This window comes from Rhea americana, unplaced genomic scaffold (assembly GCF_003343005.1).
Source record: "Rhea americana isolate MKP2758 unplaced genomic scaffold, rheAme1 scaffold_225, whole genome shotgun sequence".
In the NCBI taxonomy this organism is placed as follows: Eukaryota; Metazoa; Chordata; class Aves; order Rheiformes; family Rheidae; genus Rhea; species Rhea americana.
Window position 1 is genome coordinate 840196 of NW_028186341.1, and position 16161 is coordinate 856356.

A 16161-nucleotide genomic window follows, 5' to 3' on the forward strand; every position below is an offset into this window, starting at 1 on the left:
TTTGACATAGATGTTGTCTTAGTGCCACGCAATCTTTATTTATTTCCACAACTCCTCCAGGAATAAGGGGTATTAACAGCGGAGAATGAAGAACCGAGGCACGCAGCCACCATTCGGCTTGTCTAGGGTTATCCACAAAGCCTGCAACAAATGACTGCGGGACCCGCGGGCCTCTTGCAGCTGCAGATTCACGCACTGCTCTTCATAGCTCGCGGGACAACTGTAGGGCTCAGCTCGTGAAAGAGATGTCAAACCACAAAGCTGCAGGACACGTTAACATCGTGGAGCAGAGCTGTGTACCTTTATGTTTGGAAATCTTGCACAGCAGCAGCACTACTGGTATCAAAATAATGCTTCAAAACAAGGGAATAGCTTTTCCACTYTATTTAACAACTTAGGTAGTCCCATACTCTGAATAACTGATTGGATTAATTCACATTTAACATTAGGATGCAGGAATTACACTTGGCTCTTTGTCCCTCTATTTTCCTGACAAGATGTACAGACTTGGGCTGTGAGAAACTGAAGTGGATGTGATTTAATTCTAAAAACATTTAATACTTGTAGGCATTTTTAAATAACACATACAACCCTTCAATCTAAAATGTTCTTCTAACCAGAAATTGTCCCCTCCAATTGCAAAGACAATTTCTGCTTTAACCTCTTGAATACTGACTATTCTTAATGAACACCAGTGCGTCATATGCCATGAAATCTCAATTTCCAGCCTATTTTAATGTTTGTAGCCAGCTACTTCAAATTGATTTTTTCCTCTCTCTTCGTTTTTTTTTTAAATACTTGAGATGACCACTTTTTTCCTTCCTGAATTTTGAAATGTTAACCATTCATTTTTTTTAAACATTCATTCTTTTTTTTTACAGCTGCTGCCTTATGGCCATACGTCATCACTGTCCAACAAAATTGCATCTTAATGCATATACTCAGGGAAAGATTATTAAATACAAGGAAGTTAATTTAAAACATCAGCCCCGAGCATTTCTGGCACAGAGGACAAAGTGATTGCTTTTTTAAAAAGCTCAGTCTTAAGGTTTAAAATCCACCGGGGCCTAAACTCAATCACACTAGCAAAAACCCAGAAGCAACAGGATTTTAGCACGTGAAATGCAAGAGTAGAATTCTTTTCCTACTGCAGTAGACTATAATCCAAACAGCTGAATAAATCTCGAAGTTTAAATAAAATTTTGCACTGATTATATTGCRGAGGGATGAGAAAGAGGCACAGGGGAAAGACAAGGATGGCTTGGAGTACCTGATGCTGAAATTTTGAGGGATCCCGACTGCTCACTGGGACSACGCTCCCGTACACATGCAGCTCCCGGACAATGGAAACACCTCCTTTCAGCTCCGGTCTGAATGATTCCTCTGAACACTTCCGCAGGCGCAGAAGGCCAATGAGAATATCCTGCTCTGGATCTTCATAGGACAGGAAGGTCTCCCAGCCACCATTAGCCACATAATCTCTTCTAACTAATTCAATCTGTTCAAAGAGAACAAGTAAAGAAGAGCACAAAGAGAAGGAGAAAAAAGAAAAACGTATGCAAAATACTTAAGCAACATGTTGAACAGACCAAAACCAATTTCATGGATCCATAAATTATTATGATTCAGAGAAAACACAAAGTGCTTTCTTAAAGCCCAATTTAATTCTAGATGGATTTTAGCAGTAATGGATAAGAACTGAAGGAGCTATTACTGCAGTCATAGTAAAGATAAAGCATGTGACTACTTTAATAGRAATATATTTGCCGACAGGATAAAACTAGTCTTCCATGCCCATCTGCAAGCTTTCCAGAAAGGCTYGTAACCCATATAGCTAGCTGGTGTGAGTCAGAAATCCAAAACCATTTTCCTCAAGCTACTTGGGTTTCATAACCACTGCAAAATCAATGGGGGCAACAACTCTTTCCACTAACCAAAGGACTCGCACTAACTTCAACTCCAACTACAAATTAGCTCACGTAGAATGAGTAGTTTCATAGAATGAGTAGTTTCACACCTGCTTTCAGTGAACCTGCCATTTAGGCCACATTTCTACTGCTCTGCAAAAGAAAAGGCTTGAGGTGTCTACAAAGCATGGTTTTCTAAGCAGCAGTCAACTTCCTGACTAGTTATAAATTAGTTCTCTCCAGCAAATGGGCTGGATATACCTACATTAGCAATCGGTGTAGTGTAACAGAGCAGACCTGAAATGGTTGGGGTTGAGTAAGAAGTCCCAGAAGTTTTTGCAATGTATCATAAATCATCTATGTGCTTTACAGAATCAGCAGAAAGTACTGTTACTCATTCAGATAACGTTGGAGACACCAAAATCATCTGGACAAGTACACTGATAACTGACCAGTGACAATGTATTACTTGCCTTGAATCTAATTTATTGATAAGAATCTAGATAAAGGCAGTTCTGAAGACCACAAACAGAAGGGAAAAACAAAGTGAGGGTTGACTGCCTGTGGAGAATACGATAAAGACTGCTTGGGTAGAAGAAATTAGTTCTGCATATCACCTAGAAGCTATAAAGAGTAACTGATGGGTAAGAGAGCAGAAAGAAGAAAAACTTCTTTTTCAGAGAAGAAAACTTAGCATCACAGGGAACCTAGCATCATCAAGGAGCAGCCCCAGGACTCAAGAAATGACACAAGATCAGACTTCCCCATGGCAACATGAAATCTGATCAAATCTCATGCAACGTAGCAGAGTTAACACTCAGTTAATTTGATGTTTCCTGTTGCTGATGATAATAAAGTCACATCTCTGGTGACATAATGAGTCACTCTATCTGGGCTTTGAATTGAGCCTGTAAGCTGGACTAGCTACCCACCCTTGCTGTAAGGATTCCCTCGCCCACCTCCAGCACCTGGTGAGCAGACCCAATTTCCTAAATTGGCTGGCTTAACAGTTGACTGCCAGGAGCCATCACTTGGTTTGYAACACTGACAGCCTGAGGAGCACATAATACATGTTTGGAGATTTTCAGTACAGACTAGTTCTAGTCTCATCCYATGAACTAGGCACCCATAAACAGCTGGAGTAAATCAGAAGGTGCCTTCCAGAAGTGCAGCTAACGCAATCTGAAAGGAATCAGGCTTGTGGGCTTCAAGACTGCTCAGATGCTATCCAAGTGGGGAATTAGCAGAGGGAAGGCTTCTGAAGCAAACCCTGATCTGAACTTRAACCATCACACAGACGTGTCAGCCATCATTTAGAGACTTTCTTAACCACAGGAGCTCAACCCTGAACGGCAAGCGCCACCACATGTCCTGCGTGCAGGAGTTACACTGGGGTTTCCAACAATTCCTTCCCGACAGTACGGTACAGCACTGACYCCTACGTGCACTTTACTCCTCCCAGTATCACTATAAAGACTGAAGCAAGAGGCCTCAATCTTTTTTTTGCAAATCCTCTAACGTCCAGAAATCCACAAATTAAAGATCTGTTGACAGAAAAGCCACGGGGGATCCTGTCGCCTCCCTGCTCCACTCCATGACGAAGCCCGGGTGAGCACAGCCCACAGTTAAGCCTCTGACTGACTGCAGAAGCAGGGCTCATTTCAGCACTGACGTACAGCCCGCAGGGTAAGCACCCAAACAGATGTCTGCGTACGTGCCAAACTCTCCACGAGGGTGGCTGCGCTCCGGCTTGCTAAGGAAGGCTGGCGCACGCCGACCCAGGACGCCCACTGTTATCGACGTAACTCAAGGAGTAAAATAGAAACGTAGAGGAAAATAAAGGGGCCTMAGATCCGTACAGCACTCAGACACTGCAGCATCGTACACAGAACTCACTGCAGAAAAGTAGGAGGGTAAAGCTCACTACAGGACAGGACAGGAAAAAAAATACTAACAAACACTGCTATACTAAGGGTCTAAAATGGCAAGATTTGAGAATTCACAGCTTTCTTCTGAGGACAAAAAAAAAAAAAGAAAGAAAAAAAAGAAAATATGTCTCTATTGCTTGTACGCCAGTAGGGTCTACCTGCCCTGTCAGGCTTATACAGTCCAAAAGATACTTGTAGGGAGAAATGATGAAAGATTACAGGAACTTCCACAAACAGGTTTCACATTGTGTGCATAATTACTTAAATGGACTAAATCTGCTGCTCTCCTCACCTCCCTGGGCATAGAAAGATCTAAGATACAGAGATACCCTCAAAAGGGTGAAAGCCAGCCTGGACCACCCGGCGCCTGGCCGGTGCGTATCTGCGCGTGGCAGCACGGGTCGGGGAACTCCGCTGCGGTTCCGGGGCAGTCCCTCGCCTCTGAGCCATTCTGCACACTGGGTAAGAATAATCCTCGCTGGGGCAGATCACCATTTCAGCCTGCAATCCTATTAAAGATGCTGCACAGTCTTCTTTCTAAACTTACTCTGACTGATAAGAGAAAAATCTCCGATGGAGACTATACACTCTTGACCTAAAGCAGCTACTTGCAGCTTAAAAATCTGCCTTATTCCTACTAAGGCTCTATACTGAGATTGCCATCTTGATTCAAAAAGCATCTATTTTGAAGAAACAGCAGCCTCTACCTCTTCCAGATACAACCCTGTATTAGTGTTAAGGTAGCAAGCATAACAGAGCTGCCACTCTCCCTCACCTTTCAAAAGCCTTTACTCCACCACCTCCTTTCAGCAACCATTCACTAGAGCATTTTAAGACTATTATTTAGCACTATACAGCTTTAACCATTCTAAGAGCTAGCAAACACCTTCCGCGGCTGTGGAGAAATGCCATTAATTGAAAAGGCAGCTTAGAAACAGTTCTGTAAATAAGCAGCTAYAGGCAAGTGATCTATTTCCAATTGATTCTTTTAAAAAAATATTTTAAAATACTTTTAAAAGCAGACACGCCATCACCATTATCCATATAAAGAAACATACAGTCTACTAATCCTTAACAAAAAGAAGTTGCATAAAGTATAAATAATCATAGGAAGAGACTAATTACTTTTAGATCTGACATGATTATCAAAGGGATGTGTTGTTTACTTTTGAAGACAAGGAAAACATCATACCTTGTCATTAGTCTAAAGCACATGAAAAATTATACCATCTTCAGAATTTCTCTCTCACTTGCTGTCAGGATAAATTTTGCTAAGACTGGATAATGACATCCTCCTGCCATTCAGACAGATGAGTTTAACAAAGGGAATACTCAATATAACATTGCTTTGAAAACCCTATGATAAGCTATTTGCTAACTACCCAAGAAATTCACAATTTAAATCAGATTAGCACTGCTGACAGCAGACATCTTTGGAAGGTATTTTGTGAAATGACCGCAGATTAGATAATAGGAGWGGAGCAGAAAGGCTGCATGGCCTATGTGCAAATGGGCCTATACAGCCGGAGTTCTTGTAGAAATCTGGTACCAACAAGAAAAATTATTTGGACCATTTTCATGCTGGATTGCTATTACGTGGTCAGCAAAACGGGAAGCATCTCACTCCATCTGACTTCACATAATGGCAGGAGAAAATATGGCTCCCAATAATCTCCAATTTGCAAAGTGAGAACATCAYGCAGATACCAAGCGCAGCAAATATTCACACTACTTAACTTTTGGCACCTAACTTCAGAGCCTCTTTGAAGCCTAAAGAACSAGTGGAGCTTCCAAAATGCAAGTCAGAGGACCTCTATCAGGAACTGCTTTCTGTGTTGACACAGGGAAAGCCTAATCACAGTTTAGTCACCTACATTTAGAGAGAGTGAACACATGGTCATTGCACAGAAGAGGGAAGAGGTAAGGAAGTTATTCTGATTTAGCTCTCTACGTAGGGGTAGCAGTACCTTCTGTCTGGCATAAAGAATTCATGTTCGAAGGTAAAGGCAATATATGATTGACAAYCTCTACAACTCTCCATAGAAAATGAAAGACAGCTGGATACTAACAGTACCATTATTAATTTGGAAGGCAGCACAACTGACAGAACAGGAGAGGTCACTGATTTTATTATCCTAAATTTGTCTGAGTCACCATATGTTGGATCCATCTTCCCCAGCTTTAGATGTTTACTGGGGAGGCATCTTCATCTGAGTCAGTTATTCCAAACTTTCCTTACTGTCAGCAAAGAAGTAGGAAGAGAATACTTTCAGGGTATGACTTATTGGCCACTGCATCACGTATACCAAGGTGGATCCCACCYTATGCAACCTTAGAAGGTTTATCTCCTTAGGTCCCAAATGTGGTCATGGACATCCTGATTGCTTTCTAGAAGGACTGATTCCTTCTGGTAACTAGAATGAGCTTAGGAATTATTTGCCTAAATTTGATGCCTGAAGTTCAGCAGTATATATTTTCCTTTCTCTAAAATAAGCATGTAATCTTTTTCAAGGACTATTTTAGGGTTCTAGAAAAGAAAAACCACAACATATGTGTCATACAGATCTAAACAGATCTACCCATATATAAATATATATACATAYGTGCAAAAGTCTGTGTATCTACATACAGTGTAGCCTATACGAACAGGCACATGGACACAAAAGGCTGCAAGTTCAGCCTGCTAAATAYTCGTTCCTTTTCAGCATGCACATATTGTGTTTTTGGTATTTTCTAAATCCAATTTGTAGTGAGGTGGGGCAGGGGGAAAGAAAGGCTGAGAAGCAGTAGAAAAAGCTGTTTATTTGGTTATAGCAGTGCAAATACTGAAATAATTGGTGGCTGTAGTWGGTTTATTGAACATGGTGGTCCATAAATTTCAACATGTGACTGCGCTCAAACAAAAATGACCCAAAGTTGCAGTGAATAAAAGTGAAAAATTGGAGCCAGCTACAATGGCAAACCACAGGACTGGCTGTGCAACAAACAGGTGCCAAGGCCTCCACATCAAACACGTAACGAATTGTGTTGGAAGCAAACTGCTCGAGAACAGACAAATCCTACCTGATAAGGTCTCACTTTATGGTGAATTTCTTGAATTCCAACCTCTCTTGTCCTTACATCACGACACTGGGAAAAGGAGAAAAAAAATCACACAGGAGAAGTACATTAGGTTCTGAAACATACAGATTTCCAGCCACCCGTTGGGTTCAAAATTAAGCTGAAATAGCGTGAAGTTGCAAGGATGAATTTCAAGTGGGTAGACTTCAAAATAAAAATGCTCACCGATCCATCCCTAATATACCTTGGAAAGAGGTCTTAGTGCTAAATGGAAAGACATGCTGGTAAAAATCAATTCACTAAGCAACCATTATGTCTCATAAGAAAATGTACCCTTTGATTCAGAAACAGCGGGGTCTGGAGGCAAAGTCAACATACATGAAAGAACAACAAGAAAAGACTTTGACATTATCCATTTTACCTTACACTGAAAAGTTCCGACACTGACAAAATCTAAACTAAGGCATCAGAGAGGTCCTTAAAAAGCCAGTTCCTGAATCTGAACAACCCTTTTCTTGCTTTAAAAGGATAACATGAGAAGAGTAGCAGAAGTGAGAAGTCCTACCCAAATACAAGTAAAGCTTATGCTGATGCAGCATCCACACAGCATCACCAAGGCTTTAGACCAATGATACGGAAACTAAGAACAGCCTAAAGAAATCTTCCCTCCAGTAGAAATCTGAAAAGACAGAGCTCCAAGCTCAGTGCTTGAGAGATGGGTTACAGCCTGCATAAGCTTTTGCGCTTCTCAGCGGTACCAATGAAATTAAGTAATTTGGCTCCCATCCAGATAAGTGAACAGTTGTGGTCGTATAAGCACTCCTGCTGCAGAAGACTATGTGCTTTTGCATCCTAGTGGGTTCCTTGTAAAGATCAATGCTAACCTTAACCCAACTCTCGTCGGCAATTAAGTGCAGCCACAATAGTTTTACCCAGAGCAGCTGAGGTGCAAATGCATGTTTCATTCCACTGTGTTCGCTCTATTTGGAGGGAAGGAAGATAACCTTCAGCAATGGGTTATAACTGCTCTAATAATACTTATCTGTGCATGCATTTCCAAAGATTTTTAGCCAAGAAGACAGTGTGTGAAAATCCAATTCACACAATATACCTGAAGCACAGAACAAGCGTAGCTCTGCCCCATGCTCTGTTCTCCTCTGAATGCTTTTAAATTCCATTATCAATGTAAAACAAAATCTTCCCAAAAGCAGAAAATAATGTTTTCTTTTTATAGTGAGAYTCATTGGAACACACACAAAATTCCTGGGATTCTAGAGTAAACACACTCTTCTCTGCTTTACAATTTCCTAACCAGCAAACACCACAACAACCAACTATCCACTCTTCATTAAGAATCTCAGAACTGAGTAAGGACAACATAYTCTAGGACGCTGCTTTAAAATTCTGCATTCCAATATAACGTCCACGTATCTCTGGTTCCAGACAGCAGCTAGCAATCACAAAAGCAGCATCCTGTGCCTCCAACAAGCTGCTCAGGGATCATTTCTTTCCAGCAATCACAGTCACAAGTTGCAGTGTTGCTATGACTGAGCATCATCTGCCAAATGCCCTCCTCATCAAGCCATTCCACAAAGAYGATGCCACAGCTGCCAGAGCTAGTGAGCTGGCTGACCTTTACTAGTGAGCCCAGGCTCACCTTAAATATATAAGATTCCTACAGGTCCTTTCCGGGTCTTGGCCTTCTCCTCTCCTCTTCCAAGCTCAGAGAAAAGAGGCAAAAGCATACTCATAGTTTACTGATACAACACAAGGAAAATGCAACAGTATCTCACATTTCAAGCTACACTGCAGCAGACTGTCTCGCTCCTCACTCCACCAGCTGCAGTGTTTCTGCCTCGCTAAATTAAAATCTGTAATTATCTGCACAGCAGAGACTTTTTTGAAAAAGAAAAAGAAAACAGATTTGGTGATTCTGAATGTGATGACTGCCAGCCTGACAGATCCTTTAAGYCTCAGCTCAGTTCAGCTCGACCACTGGGCTCACCCCCACGACTGCAATGGATCAGATATCCCCCTGCTYCTCCAGCAGATCTTGATCAGATTCAGGTCAAATTATGTCATTTCAGTATCAAATCCAAAGAATAATTCACTAGCAGCCCTAAAGAGCTCAACTGAAAAGGCTAAACTGCAGCATGGAGTTTGATCCTTCTGTGTGGCTTTGAAGTGAAAAGTCAGCAGGAGAGATGGAGGCTTCAGAGGCTGGCAAAGTTGTTGGTCAAATCCCGGCTTGCTGCTGGAGCGACACTAGGAGGAATGATTTAAGAAAAAGACTGGGGCATCAGCTTAGGAGAGATTAAGTTAGTGTGGAAAGCCCAGCTGGGAGGAAGAGTCAACTTCAGAAGTCTGGAGTTTATTGTCTGATCTTTTGCACTACGCCTGCAAGATGCAACTGAGATGGCAAAAGCAGTAAGCAGTTAAACACAGCCCAGAGAGCTATCTGTGTTAAATACTGATCTAGCTGCAGCAGTACAAATCTGTGTGGGGCTATTCGTACACAGACAGCAGCTGAAGCTTTTACTGTTGCTTCTTCATTGTCCTTGCTACCCAATCAACTAGATTAAAACCTAGCTTGTGTACATCTACCAAAGCTGCAATTACTGTATTAGCCCAAACCTTTCCTTGTAGTTGTTTCTTTCACCCTCCCCGATTAGGGTTAAAACAAAATCTAACTCACTCATCCAATACTCACTGACTGTGCAAGGTTTAGTACAAAAGCACATGCAGCCACGCATCTGGGTTTGGTTATGTTTCCCTCCTTGTATACCACTGGGCTCATTATGGTCTAGGTTGCCCCATTCTAGCCTCTATCCCATCCTGCTGGATGCAGCAATGCCTTAAAAAACTCTTTAAGGAAAGGTGAGTTAGAAATATGTTACGTTAAATAATAATACAAACACACAAAGCAGCTGTGGTGAGGATCTGGCCTGCCTGAGCAGTAGGATACCAAAGCAATTAAAGGTCTTTGGAATAGGCTGAAAAGCATGAGGTTTGTGTTATACTTTGTCTAGGAACTTGGACAAGATTTTGCTAGAGGCTTAAAGTGAAGGATCAAACCAATTGACAACCAGGTTTTGGAGGGAGATGCAAACTCAGGAAAGGTGGGACAGATGAGTGGACAGTGAGGTGGATTAAGAATGGCTGAATGGCAGAGCTCAGAGGGTTGTGATCAGCAGCATAAAGTCTAGTCGGAGCCTGTAGCTAGCAGTGTCTCCCAMGGTCAATACTGGGTCCAGTATCATTCAACTTACTCATCAGTGACTGGATAAAGGGACAGAGTGGACCCTCAGCAAGTTTGCTGATTATACAAAACTGGGAGGAGTGGCTGGGATACCAGAGGGTGGTGCTGCCCTTTGGAGGGACCTCGACACACTGGAGAGATAGGCAGAAAGGAACCTAAGGAAGTTCAATAAAGGGAACGGCAAAGTCCTGCCCGAGAAGGAATAACCTCATGCAGCRGTAAAGGCTGGGGGCTGACCTGCTGGARAGCAGCTCTGTGGAGAAAGACCTAGAAGGTCCTGGTGGACAAGGTGTCCATGAGCCAGCAACGTGCCCTTGTGGCAGAGAAGGCCAATGGCATCCTGGGGTGCATCAGGAAGAGAGGAGCCAGCAAGTCAAGGGAGATGATCCTGCCCCCTCTGCTCAGCTCTGATGAGGCCACATTTACAGTACTGTGTCCAGTTTTGGGCTCCCCAATACAAGAGAGCAATGAAGCTCCCAAAACAAGTCCAGTGTAGGGCTACTAAGATGATGAAGGCATTGGAGCATCTCTCCTGTGAGGAAAGGCTGTGAGAGCTGGGTCTATTCAGCTTGGAGAAGGGAAGACTGAGGGGGGATCTTATTGATGTGTGTAAGTACCTGAAGGGAGGGTGTTGAGAGGATGGGGCCAGACTCTTTTCAGTGCTGYCCAGAGATAGAACAAGGGGCACTGGCCACAAAATGAAACACAGGAAGCTCCATCGGAACATGAGGAAAAAGTTCTTCCCTGGGAGGGTGACTGAGCGCTGGAGCGGGTTGCCCAGCGAGGCTGTGCAGTCTCCATCCTTGGAGCTATTCAGAAGCCATCTGGACAGGGTCCTGTGCAAGGTGCTCTAGGTGACCCTGCCTGAGCAGGGGGGTTAATTAGATGATCTCCAGAGGTCCCTGCCAACCTCAACCATTCCGTGATTCTGTGCAAATAGGGAACAGTGTCAGGGCAGACCATGTCGGACAGCGGAAATGCTGACTGTTACAGTGATCTTCCCATAAAATCAAGATTGGGTATGTGCGCCTGCTTTTGACTTCAAATATAAATGCAATTTCTCCCTCCCCTCCTTTTGTCCACCTCCGTGCATATATTTATTTAATCTTAGAAATATCAAGAATATCAAGTCTCATTTGTTTGTGCTGAAATCTCTCCTAGAAGATTTCTCTGGCCTCAGACTAAGAGCTTTCTTCCAATTGTTCAGTCAAGTAAGTGCATGCGTGGGAAAGAGAAAGGAAGGAGAATTTCTAACAGMGTAAATTAAAAATAAACCTTCCTGCTTTCTCTCCGGTTTAAAAGGTTTCACTCTGTTAAAAACGAGAACGTCACACACTAGTTACCATGTACCTACAGGGTGGGGGGTGAGTGTTCGAAACTAAAACAAACAAACAATAAAACCCCCACTAATCAAAATCAGCTTTTTGGAAATATCTTCAAGGTGTTTTTTTTTAAGCCATTCAACTTTTTTTTTTTTTTAAATCTTTGCAGATTTTTTTTTTCCAGCTGCAAACTACCCACTATGCTGTCTTCTGGTCAGCTCTTTTCTCTCAAAAGGAATCAGCTACTTTGCATAAAGTCAAACAGTTCTGCCTTAATATCAATTAACAAATATTTTACCTGTGTCCCAAGATCCTTCATCCTGGCCAAGGCAAGCTCTCTCAGGTTCCCATGCTCCACTCCAGAGCTGACTAGTGGCATTGGGATATCTCTGCATAAGAAAGGAAAAACAAAAACCTCAAAAAACATGCATTAGAAGACATTAATCCATAAAGTGTTATTACAGTCACTGAGGCCAAGATCCCATATAGCAGACTGTGGAACTTACCTGAATTACCTTTGTTTCAAGTCATTGGTTGAACAAGAAATAACACAGGCAGTATCAACTAAAGACAGGAAGAAAATGAAGAGAAAAACAAGCTACAGAATTCATCTCAGTGAAAAGACTGAAGACAAAACAAGGCTTTTACAATCCTGAGAGGTAGGTTATAATTTTGCTCTCAATTTTTCATGTGGAAAGCTGAAAAAAGGATCATCTAGTCTAGCCTGCGCCTAGCCCAGGGCACCAGGTCATGCTATCTGCTGCAGGAGACCAGCAATTGGGAACCAGATCACATCTTTCTGCTGTGTTAGAGTTGAATGCTCATCAGGGAAAATTCATCAGAATTACAACATTTTTAAACTGAGAAGCTAAGTGCTTAAAAGTTAAGAAGTCCTGTTCAAGAAGTGATTTGCAGCCAAGCCCAGACATAAAATCTAGGGACCTCCTGTAGGAACAGGAATTGGTGAGTGCGCAAATGGCAAGATGTCTTCCTCCAGTTCTCCAAGGGAGATATTAAAAAGAAATTTGAAAGCAAAATCGGATTTGGCCTCTCCAGTGTCTTCTGCAGCAGCCAATTTATCTCACTAGACATAATGTAAGCTGGACACCATTCTGTAGTAAAGGAGGAAGTATCCAGACAGATCAAAGAGAAAAGAAGCAYGAGGACTGTTGTGACATCTGAATCCACAGTCACCTTCTAACGCTGTATTATATACAATAATTCCAAATGATTCCCCTTCTTCTGGCTCAAACTCTACCCTGGTATCTCTGATAACCAACTAGATCCCTGGATATAAGAGGTAGTAATGGAGACGGCAAAAAGTCATGTGAGCTCTATGTGGTGAAAAGCAAAGTTTGGCTGTGAGAATAAAGTAGGAATTCCAGCTAGCACTGGAGCAGTTACCTATAACTAGACACAAGTAATCTTCAAAAGCAAGAAAGCACCACTTATAAAACTCTGGAGTATTTTAAAAATTAAAGACATTCTAAAAAGACACAGACAAACCCACTCAAGTACTATATAATCCAAAACCCCTCAGATTTTCTACAGGGAAATAAGAACTATGCAAGTGTGAAAGATACTAGTACAATGTAGAACAATTTGGTCTCAAAATGCAGTTCACATGCATCCTTTGATGAGTATTCCTCCTTTTTCTTCATCTCTACAAGCAGCCAGCAGAGGAAAGAACAGAATATCATCAAAAAACATACAGAGAACTGGATGGCTCAGGGAATTGGTAATGTAATTAGCTTAATCCATCTTGGTTCAGTAGTGATTGAAAGTCATCACCATTGAGCAGCTGTCTGATGACCTCTATAAAACGTATTAATTGAGATCTATTCAGTGCCTGGAGGACTCGTGCTCAAATCACAGCCACCATTAACAGTTACTATTCTGGGCAAGAGCTGTATACAAGGTAATGGTCCGAAAGGGTCCTGCAGACCTGATCCTTGTGCTGTTTCACTCTTGAGGAGGCCTGAAACACTAGCAGGGGCAAGAATCATAGAATCAGTAAGGTTGGAAGAGACCTCTGGAGATCACCTAGTCCAACCTCCCTGCTCAGCAGGGTGGGTCACCTACAGCACGTTAGACAGGGYTGCATCCAGACGGGCCTTGAACAGCTCCAGAGAAGGAGACTCCACAACCTCTCTGGGCAACCTGTTCCAGTGCTCCATCAYGGAAAAGGAGTTTTCCATTACTGTTAAGAATGAAAACAACTACTTCAGATTCCAGGATTCTCCTCTTGTTTCATCATGAAATACAGTCCAATTTTGGTACAACTTTTGCCGACATAAGGCTGGGTCCTGGGGGCCTCGTGATTTACTTACTTTCCTCACTCTTTCCTTGACCTTCTTTCTCTAAAGCCAAATGGCCTCAGAAAGCTTCCCCACCCCTTAAACCTGCCTGAGAAAAAGCTGAGGCAAAATACAATTAGCTAACCAGTTCATTTATTCAGTGGATTTCTCTGAGTAAATAAGACACTGTAGAGCCAACACAACATACTTCAAAGAGCTTCAATTAGGGGAAATGAGCACTTCACATTGTGACTAAAGGACACACTAGAGGAGAACAGTATTTTCATCAGGGCATGTTAGATCCACAGTGATAATCTAACTGAATGCCTTTCTTCTAATTACGGAACAACTCCAAAAAGTCAGGCTGCACGTATTTCCCCTAAAGGGACACAGATGAAACGCAACATCTTCCAGTAGTAGGTCTTTAGCAAAATCCAGAGTCATCTAAGAAACAGTAAATAAGCTACTGCAAATAAATGAAAGATCATGAGATATAGTAACTTGAGTATCTCATCTGCTGACTAGGGAACAATCTAAAACAAAACATGTATGTGAAAAATAAGTTTTTTAAGAGAAAGAAAACAAGGAAGAATTTTTCTATCCTCGCTTCAGATTAGGGTGGAATATGTAAATAAATATCCTATGTACATCATGGGTATACACGATAAATGTGTATTCTGAACAGTCGAAAGACAACATTGTACTTGTGATTTCAGGACTTGTTGAAATATTAAATAAATTCAGGCTAAATCAGGGATTTGGGATTAAATCATGATCTTATTAAGCTTAATGGGCTATTTGCCAAGACCTTTAACAAGGCAAATTTAATCTTTGATTTTTCAAAGATTTTGTGTTAGCACTTGTGAAGCAGTTGATTTACACACATGGTTGAAATCGAAGGACCTTGATTCTACCCTTAGCTTTGACTTGTTTGTTAGATGATCTCAGTCGACTAAGGCGCTTAATTTCTCCATGCCTACATTTCTCCATCAGCAAAGTGAAAATAATATCCATGTAAAGCACTGAGATCTGTAAGAGGAAAGGTGGCATGCTCTCTGGCATTACTGCTGTCATTTCACACCTCCTCACACACCACAGCACTCCTAGCTCACAAACATTCAGGTTAAACACAGTATTAGACACCTCGGACGATCATGAAGCACCCATGAAGACATTCTCTGCCAACCAGCCATTAGCAACAGCATCACAATCATTTCGTACATGTTTAACCTAGTTTTCTGAAGCAGAAAGGCTCCTACGTTGTTCTGTCAGTGAGACCTCTTCCACACTCGCTCAACTCTTTAAACTGATAATTTTGAACAAACACGATGGATTAAAAAGTGTTGAGTCCTTACGTTTCCTGAAAACCTGGTAATAGAGAACAGAGATCCCAAACAGCGATCCTAGTAAGGAAGAGTATGGCTGGCTCAGCCTTTTGCCACTGTTTTGTTTGCTAGAAAATCTACATGCGTGCATCAAACGGCCAGTTGGTACGCTGAGAGCTCAGAACTTGCCACCTTCTGGGGCAAAAGCTAAATTTGAAAGGATTTTGGAAATAGAGTCTGAAATACAAGGTGTGGAGGGAGGAACTGTGGAAGCAGGCAGAGTAAGATGGAAAGGGCCTTGGGAKGTTGCAGTGGAGAGCAATAGGGGACTGGGAAAAAGCTGCTATCCTCAGTGAAGTAGGGCTGGAAACAGGACAAACATTTTAGAAATCAGGCTTTGTTCATTATTCTGCTACAAAATAACACAATGATCCTGAAGGCAATTTAGATCAAAGTAATAGCTTTTGCACTTTGTACTGGAGGTGTCAAAATCTGTAATCACCAAGAACAAATTTCAGATAACACGAGCCAGTCAGTAAGAAAACAGTTATTCCACTGGAACATAATAATTGACAACTGGATGACAGCTGGATGGAGGCCTCCGCTGCTGACAGAGACATCTCAGTCCAAATAACCAGCACATGAGGCACAGCACTGCAAATGAGAGTGTGTTCCTTAGAAGACCTACTAGGCTGCAAACTCAGTCTTGTAAAATGAACCGCTTTATATGATGCTATGCCAAAAACATGAAAAAAAAAATGGACCATTACGTCTATATTGCAATCTATCAGGAAGAGAGAGGCATAGAGGGAGAAGAGACAAGAGTTTTGCCTTTGAAAATGCTTCTACAAATGACATGAAAAGCCTGTGGGTACATCAAGTAACTATATCCTGTAAGACATGTTTTAACTTCTTTATCAGGATCGTATTTCCTCTTTTCAGGATTCAGCTGCAGCCCCCAGTTTCGCAAAGGAACAAAGAACTGAAGAAGCATCTCCTGGTCCCTGAATCTGCTTCTCAGTTACTACAGGCTGCTGGATCACAATCACATTCATAAATCTAA

The 16161-nt window shown here is 42.0% G+C and overlaps 1 protein-coding gene across 1 annotated transcript in view; it reads right to left on the minus strand.

Moving 5' to 3' along the window:
* Window positions 1-16161, minus strand: part of ELP3 (elongator acetyltransferase complex subunit 3) — a 92719-nt gene that overhangs the window by 21115 nt on the left and 55443 nt on the right. The window contains exons 11-13 of the mRNA XM_085305640.1: window positions 11775-11865; window positions 6899-6964; window positions 1271-1498 (exon numbers count right to left, since the gene is read on the minus strand). Of these exons, the coding sequence (XP_085161766.1) occupies window positions 1271-1498; window positions 6899-6964; window positions 11775-11865 (385 nt within the window). The remainder of the gene's footprint in view (window positions 1-1270; window positions 1499-6898; window positions 6965-11774; window positions 11866-16161) is intronic.